The 22,272-nt window shown below is 43.2% G+C and overlaps 6 protein-coding genes across 9 annotated transcripts; all 6 read left to right on the top strand.

Annotated features, from left to right (window-relative positions):
* Positions 1-724: 724 nt before the first annotated feature.
* On the top strand, positions 725-15,886 carry RB195_010026 (uncharacterized protein; the record flags this gene model as incomplete). Of its 3 annotated transcripts, XM_064190836.1 has the most annotated exons (13): positions 725-949; positions 1,426-1,565; positions 1,626-1,721; positions 6,120-6,187; positions 6,332-8,627; positions 10,054-10,177; positions 10,295-10,410; positions 10,475-10,588; positions 10,638-10,704; positions 10,760-10,834; positions 15,399-15,513; positions 15,574-15,728; positions 15,797-15,886. In XM_064190836.1, 13 exons carry the CDS (start codon positions 725-727, stop codon positions 15,884-15,886), a joined length of 3,681 nt encoding a protein of 1,226 aa, XP_064048419.1. The 3 variants fall into 3 exon arrangements, with proteins under 3 accessions (XP_064048419.1, XP_064048420.1, XP_064048423.1); XM_064190838.1 differs by lacking the exons at positions 725-949; positions 1,426-1,565; positions 1,626-1,721; positions 6,120-6,187; positions 6,332-8,627 and having other exon boundaries at positions 10,145-10,177; XM_064190837.1 differs by lacking the exons at positions 6,120-6,187; positions 6,332-8,627; positions 10,054-10,177; ... (5 more) ...; positions 15,574-15,728; positions 15,797-15,886 and adding an exon at positions 1,784-1,820.
* RB195_010027 (uncharacterized protein) lies at positions 3,727-4,329 on the top strand (the record flags this gene model as incomplete). The annotated part of the gene is made up of 1 exon (XM_013443110.2): positions 3,727-4,329. One exon carries the CDS (start codon positions 3,727-3,729, stop codon positions 4,327-4,329), a length of 603 nt encoding a protein of 200 aa, XP_013298564.2.
* Positions 6,478-8,637, top strand: RB195_010028 (uncharacterized protein; the record flags this gene model as incomplete). Its single annotated transcript, XM_064190839.1, has 1 exon — positions 6,478-8,637. One exon carries the CDS (start codon positions 6,478-6,480, stop codon positions 8,635-8,637), a length of 2,160 nt encoding a protein of 719 aa, XP_064048421.1.
* RB195_010029 (uncharacterized protein) lies at positions 9,118-9,507 on the top strand (the record flags this gene model as incomplete). The annotated part of the gene is made up of 1 exon (XM_064190840.1): positions 9,118-9,507. One exon carries the CDS (start codon positions 9,118-9,120, stop codon positions 9,505-9,507), a length of 390 nt encoding a protein of 129 aa, XP_064048422.1.
* A 646-nt stretch (positions 15,887-16,532) lies between the features above and the next one.
* Positions 16,533-20,286, top strand: RB195_010030 (uncharacterized protein; the record flags this gene model as incomplete). 2 transcript variants are annotated; one of them, XM_064190841.1, is made up of 4 exons in its annotated part: positions 16,533-16,738; positions 16,846-17,222; positions 18,807-18,912; positions 20,148-20,286. In XM_064190841.1, 4 exons carry the CDS (start codon positions 16,533-16,535, stop codon positions 20,284-20,286), a joined length of 828 nt encoding a protein of 275 aa, XP_064048424.1. The 2 variants fall into 2 exon arrangements, with proteins under 2 accessions (XP_064048424.1, XP_064048425.1); XM_064190842.1 differs by lacking the exons at positions 18,807-18,912; positions 20,148-20,286 and having other exon boundaries at positions 16,846-17,230.
* On the top strand, positions 18,008-18,472 carry RB195_010031 (uncharacterized protein; the record flags this gene model as incomplete). Its single annotated transcript, XM_064190843.1, has 1 exon — positions 18,008-18,472. The coding sequence occupies one exon, from the start codon at positions 18,008-18,010 to the stop codon at positions 18,470-18,472; it is 465 nt and encodes a 154-aa protein (XP_064048426.1).
* Positions 20,287-22,272: the final 1,986 nt, after the last annotated feature.

The following is a 22,272-nucleotide window of genomic DNA, read 5'->3' on the forward strand; positions in this document are numbered from 1 at the left end:
CACTTTTACTGTGTTATATGGATTTCTTTCTCGGTCAAGTTTTTGCTATTTGTTTCGTTGTTCGATCAATGTTTCTAGGTGTTTCAACCAGTTCATGTGATGACTAGCGTTTTTTCTTTGTTCTGGCGGAACTTAGTTGTGGAACTTTTTTAGAATAGCACAAAATTCTGCATTTTTCGCGAAGTTCGATTGCATGCTGTTTGTTTCAAACATTCTTGCAGAAAAGTACAAGTCCTCAAAAAGCCCATTTAAAAATTGTGGAAAATTATCCTCATATCTTTGTATTTGTGAGACATTAGCTGTAGAATAAACAATGTAAACCTTTTTGAAGAGCTGGGTCTAAGTCACTAGACGACCTTCAAAATGCTAAAGGTAAAAATAGAGCAAGAGGTTATCCTCAATCCCATAACACTACATCAACATGATTGAGCATGAAACCACAATCATGGAATCGCATGTTTCCGTATGCTGCCACCTGTCCGCTCGGATCAGTCTCCGACGACGTACACGTACACGCTTAGGTGAAACATGAGTGCATGAGGTCGAATGAGCTGCTCTGAACCGAGAATATTTCCTTGCACCACGAACTACTGCCAAGTTAACAGTCTGATGGTTGTAACATCTGCTTCGTTGTACCGAAGATCTTTCTGTAAACCTATTGAGTTCCATTGTATTGATTCCACTTTTTCAGTGATGACTACCTGAAATTACACTCTGCCTGGCCATGGATTCGGCACTTTTGGAGAGTACTTCTTCGTTTGGAGATGCAGTATCGGAGCGATTAACTGTTAGCTGTCCTCCTGAATGTTATACAGCTTCGCATGCAGAAAATTTTATTGATTTTGCTGCTTTGATTCCCAAAGAGGTCGATGAGCGCAAGCATCAAAACAATATTAGAGCTGCAGAATTACTCCCATTCAAAAAGGAGCGACCGGAAAGACCAGGAGAGGTGCGTTTACTGCAGGAATGTATGCGAATTTGTAGTAGGTTCAAAACGACATACGAAGCAGCACGGAGGAGCGTATCGGTTAGAATCTACAGCGCGCCCGCGCTGCTCTGAACTCTGCGGGCAGCCTTACGTAACTCTACCGTGCTTCATCTCGTTTTGACCCTACTATATGTCTTTGTGACGATGTGCTGATAAGATAAAACGAAACTATGCTTCCGAATACATGATTGCACGCTTTGTATATATATATATATATATATATATATATATATATATATATATATATATATATATAATATATATATATATATATATATATATATATATATATATATATTGTACGTGTCATATATACAATTTTCGGCAAAGGATAACAACCAGTATTTGTATTTGTATTCGTTTGTACAGTGTATATGAATACTGCATATTGTATTCATACATATAGTTGAAAGTTCCGTTATATATCTCTCATGCAGACTGAATCAGCTTACGAGAGCGCTACTATAAGTCGTGCATGTAGCACTCTCCTGGAGGAAGGAGCAGGGGATGATGGAGAAGCAACACCTGAAACTGATCGCTTCGGCTTCTTCCTGCCACAGGAAGGGGAGTCCTCAAGGTTTCTTCTGCTTTTAGTGTTATTCTATAAGTTATGTTATCAAACCCCACTCCTTGCTAGCACTTCTGGACCTATCATTAACTTAGTAAAACTGAGGAGTCGTGAAATGAAGTGGATACACATGTTGGACAATTGGCGATATTTTATGGATGAAAGGTATGGTTTTCTCTCTTATTTTTAGTGTAACTGTTAGTAGCGCAAAGTCGGGACCAGTTCAGATCCACACTGCGCTTGTTCGCACAAGTTTCCAGTTGAACCTTATTTAAAACAATTGAAAAAGAGTTTTTTTTTTAAATTATGCATTGCATGGAGATTGGACGTGGTGGAAAGAGAGAAAAGCGTGTTATCCGTTAAACTAACTGCCAAATAGGCTGCCGCAATCATTTTTCGTTAGCAACTATGACATGGATTGGGAGTCACATTTCATTATCGTAGTTATTGACTGTTGAGAATACAGCTTCAACGATCATTTTAAAAAGTTCAGATCACAATTCCGGACTTCGTAAAATGTCGACGTTGGTGGAGTACAGTTGCAATTCAAGCAGTATGCTAATGATCACCATCTTAAACGTACCACTCCACTCTGTCTGGAAAATGTAGAATCCTCGAATAACTAAACGCCTTTTGCTTGCACATGTTGAGTTCAGCACACCACTGCACACCGTTATTCTTTGGCGCATTTTGGACTTTCAGAAAGCTTCACAAACAAAGTGCTTCAACTCTTCCTATGTTTGGCTCTATTATAACCATGTCCTAAAATACGACTAAAGAAGCAACCAACTGGCTTTAAATTTAATTATTATTTAATTTTAAATTGACTGATAAGAAGACACTGCTAGGAGTGACCCTATGAAGGTTTTATCTCTCCAAGAACATTTCCAAGCAGCTGTAAAGTTACCTTTTTCTTGTTAGGAGAATGGAGGTTGAGATTCAGCACATTTAGGACCGAAGTTTTTTTGCTTTTCTCTCGCGGCGAGCGTTCGTGGAAAAGCTTATTTTTCGCTAGGATGACTTTAAAAAAGACGCTATTCTATGCACAAGTAGCTACACAGGAATTACTCTCTGTACAACCATTTTTTTAAGAGAGGGACATGAATAAACTCCACCTTTCTGATGTTGTAAAATGACGTAAAAAATGAAGCAGTAACAATGGGACTATGAAGTCGTCGTCGTGTGCACAGTGTCGTCATGTTGTACAGATCTTTTTTCTTTAAAAAAATGTTGAGTATAGTTGGGTCAAAACGACATGAAGCAAGGACAGTTGCGAGAGCGGTTGCGCTCGAAGCGGCGCGGTGGAGCATAGCTTTTGGGATCGCGTGAGGATCCTCGCTACCGCCACCCATCTCTGCAGATCACCATTGTCTCATCTCGATTCCAACCGCTGTCTCCACCCCACCGCTTCGAGCGCAGTCGCTTGCGGAACCGTCCGACTTGCTTCTATAGTCGAGCCAAAACAACATGAAGCACGGACTATACGCGATTAGACTTTTGTGACTTCGCTTGCGAACTTCAGACCACTCGCTATAAGTGGATAAAAACGATCTCAACCTCGGCGCAGTTGTGTAAGCGGCACGGCTGAGCGTGCGGTCAGAATCGAAGGGAGCCGTCGTGAACGGCAGCGACGAGTAGTGCTAGCAAGAATGGCTTCATTAATCCTATTTCACGTTTTAAAATTTGTAAAACAGTTATGCCGAAAAGAGGGAATGAGGGTTGGGTTTCAATGTATAACATTAATATTATACATTAGCAATGGTTAGTATACAGTGCGTCTCAAAAGTATGTATCCACCCTCAATTTGACGATTTTACGTTTCTCGCTCATTCCTGCTAAGCAGTCTCATTAGATTCCTCGTGGCCGAAAATAGTTGGCTACTTGTTTTTGGAAAAAGTTTTCGTTTCAAACGAGAACGAAACTTTTCTGGAAAGAATTTGTTTGTTTCCAACTGTATTCACCTCGAGATTTTCATCAAGTTGAAGTCTCTCTCTGGAAGGTGTGCATCTTTTGGTGGGAAATTCCTGTCACATATAACCAGCTTGATCTGTTCTTCACTGAAACCTTTATGCGGATTTGCGGAACTGTGCTCTCAAGCTCAAATCGGCACCCTTAATGTTACTGGGTTGACAAACCGACCCATTGCTCGTCAGATCGGTCGTTCGCACGGATGCATCAATCGTTACTTACAGAATTCTCATGGCTGCCGATCTGCACCTGTTTCTGGTCGTCCTGGTGTGCTTTCAAGTCAGCATCACCGAATGATTTCGCGCATCGAACTCTACGTAGACCGTCAACCAAATTCGCTTCAAAACTGGCCTTTCTGTCTCAAGAGCAACAATTTGGCGGTCCATCCGGTCATACCAGAACATCAGCAAAAATGCTATGCAAACCCCTCTACCAACTTGTGCTGCAGTCAAGCCTTTTGCCATTTTTGAAAGGTAGAAGACGGGCGGCACACGTGCTGCAGCAAGACAACGCTGCAGTTCATGTGTCTAGATCAATCAAAGATTGGCTCCAGCGACATCACATTCAAGTTATAGACTGGCTAGCGTCCTCTCCACGCTGTAACCCTATGGAGAACATCTGGGGGATAGTTGTTCGATATGTCTACTCGATCAACAGGCCGTTCAGTACCGTTGAAGGGCTGAACGCAACGATATCAAATGCATGGGAGAGCATCGACGATAACATGACCCAAAACCTTCTCACCAGTATGCATCATAGGCTGCTTGATGTGATGAGAGAAAATGGTGGCACAATTGACTACTGAAGTTCAATAAAGATTCATTTTCTTCCTAGAGGGTACATACTTTTGGCAGTACTACTTTAGAAGCAACTTTTTTTTTCAAAAAAAAAGTCCCATTCTCGTTTGAGACGAAAACGCTTTCCAAAAACAGGTAGCCAAATATTTTCGATCACGAGGAATTTAATGAGACTATCTCAGTTCAACAGGAATGAGCGAGCAATCGTCAGGTTCAAGATGGATACATGCTTTTGAAACGCACTCTATGTGTTTAATTTCAGCGGAAATTCGCTCACCATCTACACATAACTTGACACTAGGTACATGAAGTCTTGTTAGTTGCTTGGTTTTGAGTGGTTCTCGCTTACCATGAACAAATGTTCAATAAGTTAGTTATTATAATAGTTGATTATTCATTAATCCAGGAAAACTATTCTGATTACACTTTGTATCTTTAATTCCACTCATCTCTTGTCCTGGAAGAACTAAGAAAGAGCAGTTTATAGCTTACGTAGTTTTCGTATGAGAATCGTTTGCGTCTTCGTCTTTTAACCTTTTGCACTCCGTTTTCACCGTGCGTGTGATATTGAAAATATGTAATTTTAACCTGTTAATGCCGTAGCGCCGACACGTTTGTTTAGCTCATTTCAGCACTTCCAGATTAAAAAAAAAAAAACAAAATCTGTTCGTTTTTGCGGTTATCTACTGTGCATTGTATCTTTTTTTTTTACTTCTTTCTTTCCAACTCACTTCTTTTCAATTCACATATTTTTTTGAAAGGAAAGAAAAGAGAATGTGTCATACACTCAAACAGGCAGAAAAAGAAGAAGGAAGAAAGAAAAAAACGTCGCGAGACTACCGAGTTATGTGATTCTTGTCTTGGGAACCCTCGAATGCATATGGGTGACGGACTTCAAAAATGATGGTGACTTCAAAAATAAGATAAAGGATAAAGTCACTCGCCTTTAAATCCACTTCCAATGTGTTTTGCTGCAATTAGTAAACGTTAAGGTTTTTTTTTTTTTGGAACGCATGTTGGCCTATACAATGACTCAAAAATACCAATTTGAGATATTTAAGAATATAAATATATATTTATATTCTGAAATATCTCATAGTATTATAAATGTATTTGTTACTAAGTAATGAAGCCTATTTGTCTCTCTCCATATCGCGGGAGGCTTGGCATCTCGCACGAACTGCCTATCGACACCGAGTGACCTTAGCTCCTCAGGTGGACAGTGCCCAGCAGTTCAGGTTAAGGAAACGGAGAGTGGTTCTCAAAGATTCCATAGTCTTTCTAGGTATTTCACTTATTTGGGTTGGGCCTTGGCAGTGTGGTTTGTAACAACTTTTTGCAATATCTTGTAACTTTGACCATTTAAGTGTGCAAATTATCTAGCTAGTACGTGCTCAGAGCGTGTATCCTTCGAATGCCCGATTATATTTAGATCTAATAATGTAATAATGTCCAAATCTCCACTATTTGCTCGTGCAACACTTTTTCCATTGCATAGTAGGGTTCTAGACCAGCGATAAGATATGTGCGACAATGTAGTTATTGAGTAAGTCCCAAGTTCGACCTTCTTTGAATCTTGGCATCGTAAGATCCCCCCTCAGACTGTCGACAAGGGAAAGAAAACGGATTTTCGACCTGACTATAGGAGTTCTATATGCACGTAACATATCCACATTTTCTATCGTCTTAATTCACTCGTTTAATTAACAATAACTACAATACTAATTGTGTACTACTTTTTGAGCAGAGCAAAGATTGTTATTGACCTTTATTCTGGCTAACGTTTCGTCGCCTTCAGACCCTGGAAAAGAGGCGCAACTCTAACAATTGGTGGTTCGCTAACATCACGATTATGTGGCTATCAAGGTGAGCGCCCACGGATCTCCCTCACTAGAGGGATCACAGCCGGTTAGTCGCGAGGCTACGTGGCGCGTCCCCGGGTGGCGAATAGGGGGCTAATCGCGGACCAAAAGCGACCTTGTGCTTGCCCAGAGACGCAGGTGGATTCAGGAGATGGGCTCGCTGTTTCTGCTGAGCCAAGACTGACACATGACATCCTTGTATCCCGCACGTCGGTCCGGCCAAAAGCCTGCAATCAAGTGACTGGGAGGTGCAAGGGAGGCGGTTTGGAGTCGCCTCCAACAAATAAGCTCCACATGTCCACTCCGGGAGAACGGAAGTTCTCCCAGAAATTCATGGTACTAGAGGCTTGCAACCTGCTCGTGGGTTTTAAAATTTTCACGCAAAACAGTAATAGAAAAGAGTCTTCTGATTCCGGAGGAAAGCTTGGTACGGTAGCGCCAGGTAGGACGGGGTTGCAGGAGTCATGTAGGCTACCAAAACGGAAAAGGACTAGGATGGCGATCTGTACTTACAACGCACGTACGCTTGCATCGGAAGCGGCCATCGAAGATCTGATGATGCAAGTCAAGAAGATCAAGTACGACGTCATCGGACTGACGGAGACGAGACGACGTCTCAACGCCGTATATGAAACTGGAGAAGAATTGTTCTTAGGAACATGCGACAGTAGAGGTGTTGGTGGAGCTGGCGTCCTCGTCAACACGAGTATGGCAAAGAACATCGACTCTTTTGAACAACTTACCATCCGAATCGGACGTCTGCGGATGAGAAGATGTGGCTCAACACCAGCTTTGACTATCTTCATCGCTTACGCTCCAACATCAAGCTACGAAGAAGAAGAAGTCGAAGCTTTCTATATGGACCTGGAAAAGTTCTACCGAGAAGACCATGCCTTCTACAAGGTCATAATTGGCGATTTCAACGCCAAGGTTGGCCCAAGAAGAACGCCGGAGGAACTTCACATCGGGACCCACGGCCTACAATGGAATGACCAGGGAGAGAGGCTCTCCGAGTTCATCATGACGACTAAGACCGTCCATGGGAACTCGCAATTCCAGAAGCCCTCCTCTCTACGCTGGACGTGGGAGTCCCCCGGTGGAGGGTACCGTAATGAAATAGATCACATCATCGTCAATAAAAGGTTCTGCCTGACGGACGTCGGTGTTGTACCAAAGTCCTATACGGGATCGGACCATCGCCTCCTCCGAGGAAGATTTTCCTCCACAAGGAGAGCAGAGAAAGCCGCCAAGTTCAGAGAGAAAAATCGCAGGACTACCATCAACTGGGATCTCTTCGCTACGCTAGCCGGCTTTTGGGAAGATTCCGCAATGGACAACATCGACGAGGAATATGACCGGCTTGTTGAACACCTTCACGACTGCGCGAAGAAGGCTGAGAGTTTTAAAACCACCAAGAGGCGTCTGTCTCTTGAAACTCTTGAGCTGATACGCCAACGTGGAGCAGCACGAGCCGCAGGGAACCAAGAACTCACGTCCGAGCTCGCAAGACTTTGCAGAGAGGAGATAAAGGAAGACCTTAAAGAGAGAAGAGCAGAAGTGCTGGCTGAAGCTGCAGAGGCGGGGAAAAGCATCCGCTATGCCCGTCGAGACCTCGCCAGTCGCAAGACGAGGATGACTGCTCTCCAGAACCCAAACGGAACAGCCATTGCATCGAGAAGGGGGATGGAGAAAATCATCTACGACTTCTACTCTGATCTCTTCGACAGCCATGTGCCTCCTCACCATCTGAGGGAAGATGGACAAGTCATTCCAGGGGTTCTCTCGTCCGAAATACAACATGCTATCATGTCGGTAAGAAATCGTACGGCACCCGATTCCGACAGAATAAGACCAGAACACCTGAAGAGCCTTCCGCCAGTACTCATCAACACCCTGGCGAGGCTCTTTACACGTTATCTGTCGGAATGCAAGGTTCCTAAACAGTGGAAGACCAGCAAGATCGTGTTGTTGTATAAAAAGGGAGATCCACATGACATCGGCAACTATCGCCCAATCTGCCTACTGTCCGTCATCTACAAGCTCTTTGCAAGAGTAATCCTTAATAGGATTGAAAAAGTCTTGGATGAAGGACAGCCATGCGAGCAAACAGGGCTTCGAAAAGGATTCAGCACGATTGACCACATTCACACTGTTTCGAAACTCATCGAGGTATCACGAGAGTACAAGATGCCGCTCTGTCTCACCTTCATTGACTTAAAGAAGGCCTTCGACTCAGTTGAGACGGAAGCGGTCGTGGAAGCCTTGGACAACCAAGGCGTCGCTACTCAGTGCATAAAGGTACTTCGAGAGTTGTACAGTAACTTCACGACCGGAATTTCGCCATTCTACAAGAACATCTTCATTGACGTGAAGAGGGGGGTCCGACAGGGTGATACAATTTCACCCAAAATATTCACAGCCACCCTAGAGAACGCAATGCGAAAGTTGGAATAGGACTACATGGGAGTGAAGATTGATGGTCAGCAGCTACACCGTTTGCGCTTTGCTGATGATGTACTTATAACACCTAGCATCAGCCAAGCGAAACGAATGCTGACCGAATTCGACGAAACATGTAGATGCATGGTCTTCAGCTGAATCTACAAAAGACGATGTTCATGCGGAGCGGATGGGTCTCCGATGCCTCATTCACGCTCAACGGAACGAACATATCCAAATGCACCAGCTACGTTTATCTGGGTCGTGAACTGAACATGATGAACGACCTGACCCCCGAGCTGGGCAGAAGGAGACGGCTTGGGGAGCGTACAAGAGCATCGAGGATGTAGTGAAGAAGACCAGGAATACCCGGCTCCGTGCTCACCTCTTCAACACCGCCGTACTTCCTGCTTTGACCTATGCTTCGAAACCTGGGCATTTCGCAAGCAGGAAGAAAACGCAGTGAGCGTCATTGAACGCGCAATTGAGAGAGTGATGCTAGGAGTATCCCGTTTCACGCAAGTGAGGGACGGGATTCGAAGTTCTCTCCTACGTCAACGATCGAAGATTAGAGACGCCGCCGCGTTTGCCAAGGAAAGTAAAATAAGGTGGACCGGACACGTGATGCGCTTTAATGACAACCGTTGGACCAGAGCCGTGAGCGACTGGGTTCCCCGCGATATTAAGCGCACTACAGGAAGACCGCCGATCCGATGGTCAGATTTCTTCACGAAGTCCTTCAAAGAAAAATATGATGCTCTTCGTGTCCCACGCGAAAGGAAGAACCACTGGGCTACTTTGGCACGCGATCGGAACAAATGGAAGAATTATTGGCGCCCGCTCGAGCAAAATCTTCCTACCCTCAGTAATTTCTGGGATCGCTAACATTAATCAATTACTTGCCGAAATTAGAAAAAAAAAGACATGTGACTGTTCACCTTCTACCACATTGCAGAAATTTGTAGAAGATTGGCCGGAAGCGTATACTATTGCAGGAAGGCGATTCTTTCAAGCATTTATAGATCTATTCTTCTACAGAAGTTTGACCCTACTTTCTCTTGCCATTCTTTCATTTATTCGTGCAGCTGTTGAAAACAGTGCTGTTGAGAGGGAAAGAATCGATGCATCAAGCCACGTCTGCGTGCGGGGACTTTGCGAGCATTCGCATCTGCTAATATATAGTAGTGTCAACGCGACATGAATTACGGTGCAGTTGCGTAACCTGCTGCTCTCTAAGCGGTGCGGTTAGGATCGAGGAAGGAGTTTTGCTAGCACCATTCCTCGCTGCAGTTCGCGATGGTCCCATCTCGATTCCAGCTTTCCCTACCGCGTCATTTCGAGCCTAGCTGCCTACGCAATGTCGTTTTGACCGTACTATAGATCCATACTGGAAAATGCATTCCGTGGAATTTATGCTGGTATCTCGTTAAGATATTCAACAGTGCGAAGTAGATGCAGGAAAGGAATTCCTCCTTCAATCCGAGGAAAGGCTTGGAAGTACCTTTGCGGAGCCACTTACCAAATGGAGGTTTCTGCTAATAGAACCGTATTTGATGTGAGTACTGCCTCCTGTCTTTTTATATAAGGGTCAATTTTGGTAGTTCACATACATGAACTATTGTTATTATGAACTATCTGTATAGGTGCGAATCTAGTCTAAATTGGATTTCAGAGATGCTTAGATCAGGCTGGGGACCCTAAGTGGATAGACGACATCGAGAAGGACCTCAGCCGCCAGTTTCCTAATCATGAAATGTTTTCTCGTTATGGAAAATACGGTGATGGAGGGTAGGTGCTGAATCATACGTTTATTTCACTTTTCCATTTCAAGCGCTTTAATGTTGTTTCTAAGGAAGGATGATCTATTCCAACTTCTCAAAGCTTGGACAGTTCTTCACCCTGAGGAGGGATACTGTCAAGGACAAGCGCCTGTAGCATCCGTTCTCTTGATGCATATGCCACTCAGGTCCTCACTTGGTGTAGGCCGTACATCTTATTACAAGATTGTTTTTCAGAGATGCCTTTTACTGTTTTGTACAGGTTTGCCATAGATATCTTCCGGATTACTACAGCCCTGGCCTAGTGAGTGGTAGTATAGTAATGAAACATTTTCGTATGCACAAACTCGATTATTTAGGAGGCTGTACAGGTTGATGGTGACATTCTCGCTCAGCTTTTGAAAGAGAAGTCTCGGATCAGCTACCAACATTTGGTGAGCTTCACAAATTGTTCGTTATTTCTAAAGAATTTCCTCCTTTGAATTCTGCTGTTGCAATTTTGTTCGTTGTTGATTGTAGATGCTAGACCAGCAAAGCAAAAAAAGAAGTTTTGAAGCTTAATTTGAAAGGGCAATGACGTATATAAACTGAACTGGAGCAAAGAGTAGTTGGAGAGACCATCCAAAAGGCGGTCATAGTTCTATTTAAGGAGTTTTCTTGCGGTCTGAGCCACTAAACAAGATTTATTTGTTGATTAACTAGTCTGTTCATTTAGCAGTTACGTTAATTAGCAAAATTACCTTGGTTGATCAGTTATCTTTTTTTATTGCGAAATATTTTCGGAAGCCCATATAAAAGGCCGAATTAACGGGAAAACGTCATTCATTCCAACGCCAAAACAGCAAGAATGGCTGCTGCCAACTTGCTGCCTCTTCGTTATTTCACTCTGATTACAATGTGGCCAGAGCTCGCATCGAAGTTCGAACAAGAATTTTACGAATTCTTTGATTTGACTTGCTGATCATGGGGCTATGGAAAGAACGACCGTTCCCTTAAAGGTATTGCAGGCGAGGCGGGGCGCAAAGGTGGCAAATTGCAATAGAGGACTTCGTAAGGAACCGCATTCCGAAGCGGTCTTTTTGCAGTGATGCAGGGAGGGATCAGCGGAAGCACCCCTGTATTCATAATGTACGGCCCGATATATACGATATACTCCAACAAAAATCCATACCACGCCAGATTCGTGGGATGATGCGTTTAAGTACCCATTACGACCACTTTTTGGGTGCCCGCTTCCTTTTCCCTCGAGCTTAGAAGCAGTTGTTGGTCACATCCTTGGTAGAGTCCGATCGAAAATTTAGAATGCTTTGTTTTATGACACAATAACGAGTGATCGTTTACGCGCATGGTAGCAGCAGTTTACGAATTAGCGGATGAGACATTCAACGAAGAAGTTTGGAAGACCTTCGAGAATATTAAACTAATGGTTAATATTCTAAACTCCGAAACTATTCGACGGAATATCAATATGATGAGTTGGAGGCGGAACTCAGCAGAAGGAAAGGAACAGTTTGGAAAAGACAACATCATCAAAGCGAAGAAGACTAGAGATACGCAGTCATTTCACCTCAGCTGTTCTTCCTGTGAAAATCCAGTAACGCATAGAAGTCTTTGTTGAGAGAGCGATGTATGAACACACCATTTAACCCATATAAAAGAAACTAGCATCCATATGCATTCAATGAAGGATTCAAAGACATTGATACATTCAAAAAAAGAAAACAAGGTAAACTGGAAATGTGAAGTGTTTTAATGACAACTGTAGAACATAAGTAGTGTCACTAGATTCTTCGAGGTATAAAATGCTCGTCACAAAGCTCGTTGCCAATGCGATTGTTTTTCTTCGTGAAGTCCTTCAAAGAATGCAGCGCATTGTTGCGAGCAGACGCGTTTTACAGGTTTTTTTTACTTATATTCGGTTCATTCCACCGTACAGAGAGGTGTCGTTCCTATAATTATGGGTATACCAGCCTGAAAGTCCGGCTAAAGCCGTACTTCAGGCTTATTTTGGTGTTCGCTTCGCTCGCATTCACCGATTCAAGAAATGACAGTAGCGACATTTTTTGGAAAATTAGAATTGCTTTTTCTACCAACGTTTTCTTCAATTTTTTTGCCCGAAAATTTATGCATAGATGAAAGATTTTATGATTTTTTCTTAAACGCTCAGTTCAATATTTGGAGAACAATCCAGCTTAATTTTACCTTTATGTTTCTCCCAAACCTCCAGAATTTGGAAACATTACTCGAAGTATGAGTTTCCTCCGCTCTCAACTATTAGCACAGCATGATGTGCTAACATGGAATGACGTGAATATTACTACCGTAGTGACAAAAATAACGTTCTACGTCAGATCGCGTAAACTATTGGCTATTATGTATTACATCTAAGCTGACGTTCGCACGTGCGTTTCCTCTTTTTGAAGAAAAGATGTTCGCAGCATCAGGAGACATGCTGGAAATAGATATGCGAAGGAACCACAGAAACTGATTCTACTGCGCTGGCTCCCGGGCACCATTCCAACCCCGCTGGACCCGTCTCACCCCATTTTACAGCTATCTGGCTCCGGGGCACGAATTCGACGCCATAGTACTCGTCTCACACAATTTTACTGCCTTGAGACCCCAGCGCACGTAACCGACACCATAGTGTTCCCTCTCTTTTTGGAATTTCTTGACTGAGACACACACATACACAGACGCACACACGTGACAGAATAAGCCCGTTATTATATAGCATGGTAGTTTGCGAATTTGGAAGTATGCATTCTCATAAAAGTCTATTTACCCTCTCTACCATATGAGAGAAACTAACTTGCCTCATCAAAGAAAACATACATAGCTATATAGCTTTCGACAATGGTGAAAAAGTAGTGCTCGCCTCTCAGGTGCATGGCAATGGTTCGGAGCAGAATTTTGCATCATTATGGAGTATTTTCTTAACACACAGACAGACAAACAAACAAACAAACAAACAAACACACACACACACACACACACACACACACACACACACACACACACACACACACACACACACACACACACACACACACACACACACACACACACACACACACACACACACACACACACACACACACACACACACACACACACACGGACTAAGCGCGTTATTACATAGCGTGATGATTGATTTGGGAAAAGCTTGCTTCGTCCTCTACACCGCAGATAAGTGGGTGAAAAGGTAATATACTGGCAATAGTTGAAACGGAACCGAAAGGAATCGGTTTTCAAGTAACAAGAATAATAACAACATCCTTTATCAGTGAAGTGTTGTTAGTTGTCAGACATGTCTATTGGCTTTATCTCACGAGTTCTCAGCTTCACAGAGTTAAAGATAGGCCCGAAATCACTGCTCAGACACACCGCAGATTCTATTACTCGACGGTATCACCCGGCTTTACGGATAACGTTGTCGACTAATAGAACTTTTTATAGGACTATATCTAAAGTCAGGTAAGATCAGTTCTTAGTGATGCCGGCTCTAGGTCTTTTCATAATTTTCTTTAGACGTGGCACTGGGCGGAAAACGAACGTTAGGAGAAAACACCAAGCATTTGATCTGCCATGCGTCAAATACGGAATTGTTAGCACTCGTTGCCGACCAAGGCTACAAAACTATGAAAACGTCTCAACTGATACCATGTGTAAAAACAGTCTAGCTTTTACTAAAATTTTAATTGAAGAAATCGAGGTATTTGCTACGTAGACTGAAGCTGAAGTGTTGCAAACCAAACACAACAGCGGTGAATCTGGGATTGAGACGGTGTAGGGTGAGTTGGAGCGTGTGTAATTGACGTTAATCCAGTGTTATTAACCTATATTCTTTAAGAAAAGACTTTAAACTAAACACGAAGTTGATATCAGTTCTGTGTCGTATCTGATGGCAGCAGAATAGATAGCAGAATGTATGAGTCGTCACTTTATAAGAATAATCAGACTGAAACATTTTTGTTGAAGGCAATTCCAAACTGTTTTCCATCCTTATCGCGGGCACCTGATTGCAGGCTTTGGCAGTAGCAACGTGCCATGATAGAATTTACGTACACCTAAACAAATTTAAACGAGGGTTTTGTAGATATTTAGCTTCTTATCCGCCTACAACCTGGGGTCGAGCCACTCAGTTTCTTAACTGGCTCCTCTCTAACGTAGGAGTTCCGTTGTCGTTACAGTATGGTAGACTAATTGCAGCAAGGGTAGTTGCAGTGCAACATTAGTATAACCATAAAGTGCACGGCGTTGATCATCCTCTATGGGTATGTGCCTGTGCGTTCGACTGCGTTCGAATCGATTTTAACTCAGTATGAATCAGGATTTTTGTGGTGCAACATCGATGTTATATTTGGCCGAAAGGATGAAATAACTCTCCTCTATGAATATTGTAGGAATTTTCAGTAGCAGTGTGAAGAATACAGTACTTCCAGTCTTGGCCTTGGTACTGCATAGAAATGCAGTTTTTGTTCCTAGAGTTGGGACATAACCAGGTTCTTTTCTTGCAGTCGGAAATGCCACTATGCGGATTTTCTCCAGAATCATTAAGACGATGAGAATTCAAATCCATTTTCTATTTTATCGATGTTGAAGTTGAATGCAGAATCAGTCTTAATGTTACAACAACTGCAGCAACAAACCAATCAGTTTTGTATTCTCTGTCGTAATTCCTCTAGTCTCTCCATTGAGTTGTAGATAATGTTTCGCCAAAATTTGGCGAACCTGGACTCAAAATTTTCGGATTTTGCATACCAATTCCGAGAAGCAGATCCACACATTATCCGATGAATTTTGCCACCTGAAATGCCATCTTACATTACGTAAGGTTTTTGAAGAAAACCATTAAAACAAGCATGTAGAGCAGAAAAAGTTCTTCAAATGGTGCGTACACTTTTGTCAAATAATTGGCAAATTGTTTCGGGCAAAATCAATCAAGAAAACACTGTTAACTTGTGATACAACTTAATAAGTTCTTTTTGTTTAAAGAAAAAGCATAATGTGGAGCCTGTCTTGTATATGGTAGAATGGTTTATGTGTGTCTTTTGTCGGACACTTCCATGGCCCACGGTTCTTCGTGTGTGGGATATGTTTTTCTGCGAAGGTACGAATAATTCAATATTTGTCAATGAACCGCGTGAACTGAAACTCATTCAATTTCCAGGTGCGAAAGTCTTGTTTAAAGTTGCTCTCGTGCTTTTTAAATATGGACTAGGGACGAAGGAGCAATGCAAGCAATATCCAGACCTACATTCCATAGTGACTAGACTCAGGAACTTGCCTCAGCAAATAACATCAGAGGAATTCTTGATGAGAAAGGTAGTGAAATTGTTGCCGTTTAGTTAATTACTTTGTTGAAAAATCTCGTTAGAAAAACTTCTTTTCAGATTTGTGAATTGAACCTGAACGACGCTGATCTCGAGAAAATACATTTTAGAGCGCTCAAATTACGACAGATTAAGATTTCACAAAAATAAATGTTTCTGATGTTGTTCCCTTGTTACGAAGCTGCTTGTATCATGAGTAATGTGAGCAGTTTTCAACTCAACAACTTCCTCAAAAATGAAAAAGATTGAATAAAGGAATCGTCCTGGATAATTCTCAATGTTGGGTTATTTTCACTAATGATAGGATTCGATACGTACTTTCTAAGAGTGCCAAGGGAAACGCGAAACGCTGGTTGCTCCACCGTCAGTTGCGCGCTCTATGCTTCAACAATGAAGGCGATATTTTATGCGTGCGCAGTCAGTTTTCCATAAGCGATGTCTATACCGGTAATTCCTAACTTTTTATTATCAACCGTAAATCAGAGCCGTTAAAACCGCCTAGAAATCGCACATGGTAATTGGTCAACTCAAGCGATCATTCTCGATCATATTACCACCGTAGTTTTATCCATTATGCTCACTTATTTAAGTGATCGCAAGGACATCGCATTCTTTTGGCAACACTGCGACTTTTTCGCCTCTCGAAGTGTTGGATCAGTGCTTATTATTGCGTCTTTTTTCACCACTTCTTTTCCTTAAAAATTGTCGCCTCGTTTAACATTTTTTTATGTGAAAGTAATCTCTTCTCCTACAGTTAGTGAAAAAGCTATCGAAAATTTTTTTCATTCGCCATATTATGCTCTACTACAAGAAAGGTGACTGGCACATCGAGGAGGACCTAAACGTGGACTACGAGATGCTGCTCAGAGGATTACGAGCCTGTGCTGAACGTGCCTCGAAGCCCCGCACGACAAACTTGGATCGAATTTCGAAGACCACCAAGGAATTGTTGGAAAGAAGAAGGGCTTTGAGGCTTGATCCGAATGCATCGCACATTGAGCGGTTAGTAGCACCTGCAGAAAAGCGTTGCAGGAGGATCTTTTGAAATACAGGCAGAAGAAGATTCTGGAAGCAGCATAAAGAAGAACGAGTCTAAAGAAGTGTCGCAGGGATCTCCGCGAATATAATATTCCGCTAGCAGCCTTGCTGAGCGAAGACGGGATTCGCATGCCTTCTCGTCGTGAGATGGAAATCATTACGGAGAACTTCTACTCGAACCTTTTCCGTTCATCAACTCCTGTGTCAAGCCCAACCATCCCCACTGGCGAAGCTCCACCACGGATTCCCCCTTCGGAAGTGCGAGTCGCTATCAAGGGCATGAAACCTGGCACAACCCCCGGACCTGATTTTATATCAGCAGACTTTCTTCGGGCTGGTGGCCATCCGCTTCATGTAATCTTAGCAGCGCACATGACATCCTACCTTCAGAAAGAAAGGATCTCAGACCAGTGGAAGACCTCGCGAACCGTTCTCATCCATAAGAAAGGTGGGTGACCGAGACCTTCGGAACTACCGTCCGATATGCTTGCTGAGCGTGTTATACAAAGTATTCACCAAGATCATCCTCACGCGCATATCTAGGACGCTGGATGAAGCCCAGCCTCAATAACAAGCTGGATTCCGCCAGGGGTTCAGCTGCTTGGACCACATCCAGACCGTGTCGAGGGTCATAGAGGTTTGTCGGGAATACCGCCTGCCCCTTGTTCTAACCTTCGTCGACTATGAGAAAACCTTCGATAGCGTAGAAACGAATGCAATACTGTCAGCGCTGGTCGATCAAGGTGTGGACGCTTCGTATGTGAGGACATTAGCCAATTGCTACGATCGATGCACGACTAGGATACAGCTTTTCCACCGCTCCCTCACCATACCCATTGGAAAGAGGGTGCGACAAGTCGATACTATATCGCCGAAGCTGTTCACGGCTGCATTGCAATGGATAATAAAATCACTTTCCTGAGAAGAAAGGGGCATACGTGTTGATGGAAGTTTTCTCTCGAACCTTCGTTTCGCGGACGACATCGTTCTCTTTTCGAGCAGTACCAATGAATCAGAAACGATGCTCAAGGAATTGAACGAAGCAGGGAAGAGAATAGGACTGCGAATAAACAGAAAGAAGACACAGTTCATGAAGAATGCCTACTGCGAGGACGAAGGAGTACAACTTGAAGGCTCCCAAATCGTGGGAACTTCGTCATACGTATACCTCGGACGTTCTATGAACATGGAAAACGACTTGAAGGAAGAACTGAATAGAAGAATGAGAGCAGCATGAGCAACATTCGCAGCCATCAGGGAAGCTACGGACCAACTGACGGACCAAGATCTTCGTGCCCATCTGTTCGACTCGACAGTTCTTCCAGCGCTCTGTTACGCAGCGAAGCAGACACCGCTGCCACGTCTAGGAAGCTATTTACTACCCACAGAGCCCTTGAGAGATGTCTCCTGAAGTTTAACCGGCGCACACAACACCTTGGTCACATCATGAGAAGAATCGACGATAGATGGGCTAAAAGAACGCTAGAGTGGATCCCAAGGGACGCTAAACGCCCCCGAGGGAGACCGCCAACGAGATGGGGTGACGTATTCGCTGCACGGATGGACCAGCTGAGAGCTCAGCTGGATACGGCTCAAGGACCTCGTCAACGTCACTCACGAAGCTTGAGGACATCTTGGATGACAATGGCGAGGGAACGAAACGAGTGGAAGAGATGCTGGGGCCCGCACGTCCAGTGAAGACGGGCCATCTAAGTATCTAAGTAAGTATGAGAAAGGTTGGAATGCAGGACAGTCATTTCGAGAAACATCTAAATCAGCTAAAAGTTCGATTCTCCCCTATATCACGTATCCCACATTACTTTTTTTTTTTACAGCGGAGATCTTTTGGCATTCCTCTGTGTGAAACAGCATTCGAAACGCAAACCTACTTTATTTTGGCGTTTTTGAAAGGAAGCCACAATTCGTCGCCAGCGACGAGATTGTTCAGCAGCGGAATTTGCTTCTCTGGGTGCAGCAATTCGGCGTTAAAATTCGGACACTTTCGTTTTTTTTTGTCGCAGATTTTCTATAGGACCCATCCAGCCAGTATCCATACTTTCCTTATCTTATGAAGATGATCAAATGGTCCACAATGGAGAAAAGAGAGAAGAGAGAAGAAAAGAAAAGAAAGAAAAGTGGTCAGTCATAAAATTTCGACGAATTTTCTCCGAAGAGGAAATTGCCCAGTCGTCGAAATTTGATGGTCGACCCTTTCCTTCTTCATCCGCGAGGTTTGTATACCCGAACTACTTGTGCTACCTTCCAATTGTGCTTTTGTGGATCGGTCCTTTGCCAAAAAGTTTGCTGAGATCGCGAACTGACTGTGCTGCATTGCAACCTTTCTCGAAGTGGTAGAGTATAATATGAGTAATGCGGAAATGATTTTAGCATTTCAACAAATGAAAAGAGAAGACTTACTTCTACACAAAAAAGTAGATGAAACGCCAGTTTTTAAACAGGAACAATGTGAGCAATAATTATGCGCCCAGTAGTTTTCATTGGGCGCTGTGACTACAACACATTGTAATTTGAAAAACTGTGTGGGTGTGGAGACTCTTGGGATCTTGACCCGTATCGCTCCGATGACTAGTAGGTGGTTCACTGAATGTTTATTACCGCAGACGACCGCACAGTATCAACGAAGGCGAAGTTACGCTAATACATATCAAGGAAGAGCTACTACAAGCGGATCACACCCATAACTACTTGAGTTGTAGTGAGTAAGTAACCATCATCGATGTTATGATAAGAATGGTTTCAAGTGGTTTCTTTGCGGTTATGTTAAGTACTTCATAATTCAGAGATTCCAAATGTTTCATTTTTCTTAGAGCTAATTGCACTTGCGAGACAATCCAATGTTGTTCTGTTTCGTGCAGAAGTCTGAGCAAAATGGTGATTTCGCGCAATAAAATCCTAACCAAACTCATTTTTCGTGTAAAGGACTTTTAAAGCGAATTTGCTTCCTCTAATTCGAATTGCTCGCTTCCACTAGCCCTGCTAATGCCACGCGGTGGTTATACCTCAAACTTGGGTAACTAAACCTCTCATTGGAAATAAATGAAAGCAAGAGAATAAATGTAACATCCGCTCACGCTCTCTTCCTTAGCATTTCTGTTCTTTGTTTAGATTCCTTTCTATGCATTTCTTGATGTGCTCATGCTCGAGAGCACCGTTGAGGTGATGTAGAATGTCAAGCTGCGATGCACAGTGGATGATCATAGTCTGGCCGGAGTTTCAGGCTTAGAAGAAATACTCTTTACTATTTAAACTACTTTGACTTTCCCAACATATAATTATCACCATTGATACATCCATGTTAACGTCTAATTGTGGTGTAATCTTCACAGTTACAGCGCGAGAACAATATGTTTAGGTGTCAACCAGCATGGACTTCTCGAAGCTACAAAACGTATCAGACTCCACGCGAATGCTTTGCAGGAGATGAAAAGCAGAAAGAGAGACGTACAGTGGTTGAGCGACCGGTCATCCATCCACGAACAAAAGTTTCTTGATGTGGAAAGTGGGAGAGGGGGGGGGGGGACGATCGTTAGACACCCGCAGCCGAATAAGTGCTTGTAGAAGAGGCTGTCGGCAAGCCAGAGCACGCATATCTTCAGCTAGCTGTGATCTAAGTCACGCCCATTCATCACCACATCACTAAAGTCATTTGCCGTGTTTGTATTGCAATTACTTGGTAGAGTTGTCTTCTAGGAGGATTCAAAGGACAAAAAGATAATAACGTAGCAGCGTATAAATTGAAAAAAACATGGAAAATGAAAATGCTAAAAATGAAACAACAACATAGGAGAACGTTTGTACAAAAAAAAACAACATCAGAAAACAAAAATGAAGCTGAAAACGTTCCAAAATAAAGGTTAGAAAGTGTAAGAAGGAGAACCTGGTCCTTGGAAGACCTAGATTTATCTTTGAAAAAAACTATATAGAACATATAGATATATATTTAATAGCATTTAATCAACGTAAGATACTGCAATAGCTTGTAAAAGTTTAGATTTGTTTGTCTCACACAAATAAAACGCTATTATTTTCTATTTCAGGCATTTTGTATGCTATCGTTCGATGTATCTCTATACGTAAGCGGTCGATACTCCGTACAGAAAAAATACCAGAGATAGCATGCTCCTGCGAGGCATGTTTCGCACCTCAGACGATGAGGGTCAAAAGTGGACGATGTAATGGGTGGGGCATGAGGTAAACGCAGCACAATACTCTGCTGACGCTATTAACTGCTGCGCAGCGCAGTTAACAATAGCCGTTGCCAGTAGTTTCCCCTAAGCATAGGTTTTCGCGGAGGCTGCGCGTACCTAACGATACGCACTCTGTGGGAAGCGTTGTGCGTTGCTACACACTAACATTTCATCCATCTCAGCGATAATCGCGAGGTCCTGTAAGAATTCCTAGCCGTTCTTTGCCTCATTGCAGGGTCCTATCGGCACTATAGTTTACTGCTTACCAAGTTCACTAATAGATGAAACCACATTGGACGTATTCTACGATGGGGTGAAGGAAGTTTCAAGCGTGAGAAGTCCTTCACACGTTGTAAAACAGAATACAAACAACAAAGCAATTTGTTTGGCATCGAAGTTTTCTGCGAAACACTTTGCAGGGAACTTCGATGGTAAATTAGAAAGGCTTACAGGAGAGGAATGCAGATATAGATTGGGGAATTGAAACGAAAACGGCAATTCGTTTCAATTCAATGGTATTTTCTCGAATAAGGGTTTAGTTTGCGAGTTTGAGCGCCAATTCAGTCTAATCATCCAGAAAAACGAAGTTGGAAGCGGACTTCTCGCACCGAATCTCCCCTCTCCTTTACGAGGTACGCACCTACTAGCTTGCGACGTCTGAGTGAGCACACGGACGCGCCGCAAGCAGTCGAAAAGTCAATGAGCTGCCGATATCGTCTCCTTTATTCACCGGCAAAGGCGGTGCGTACGGCTGCGCTCGCTGGGGTGACACGTCATTGGGTGGTTCGTAGGCGGATTCGATGCGGTAGGGGCGTTTTTCTGGATAATTAATGGAGATTGAGCGCGCCCATATTCGTGAGTTACACCCCGAACCGAATTTGTTGATGGAGAAGCTCCAAGACCATCGTGGTATGCTGGCTGTAAAGAGGTTTGCCTTGCCTGAAATGAGCTCTGAACTCAAAGATTCTTGCTTACTCGAATGCGAACTTTTCATGCTCAATAGGTTGTGAGAATGACAGAGAAGATGTAGAGTTAGAGCGGTCCCATAAATTATCAGATTTGGGGTCGAAAAAAGCTGCGTTTATGGTTTGACATTATTTGCACTTCTTGAGACTATGCGCACTCAGGTTTTGATAGCTGGCGAGGGAGTGTGATCATGGAGATTTGCATTTGCTAAAGGTGTTGGTGAAAGCATTCACTGAGCTGCTTGTGATCGACGAGTGCCGCGGTCACATGTTGCACGGTCGACAACGAGACCAGAGAAATTAGGTAAGTTTGTATGTCAAAGTC

Source organism: Necator americanus, chromosome III (genome assembly GCF_031761385.1).
Source record: "Necator americanus strain Aroian chromosome III, whole genome shotgun sequence".
In the NCBI taxonomy this organism is placed as follows: domain Eukaryota; kingdom Metazoa; phylum Nematoda; class Chromadorea; order Rhabditida; family Ancylostomatidae; genus Necator; species Necator americanus.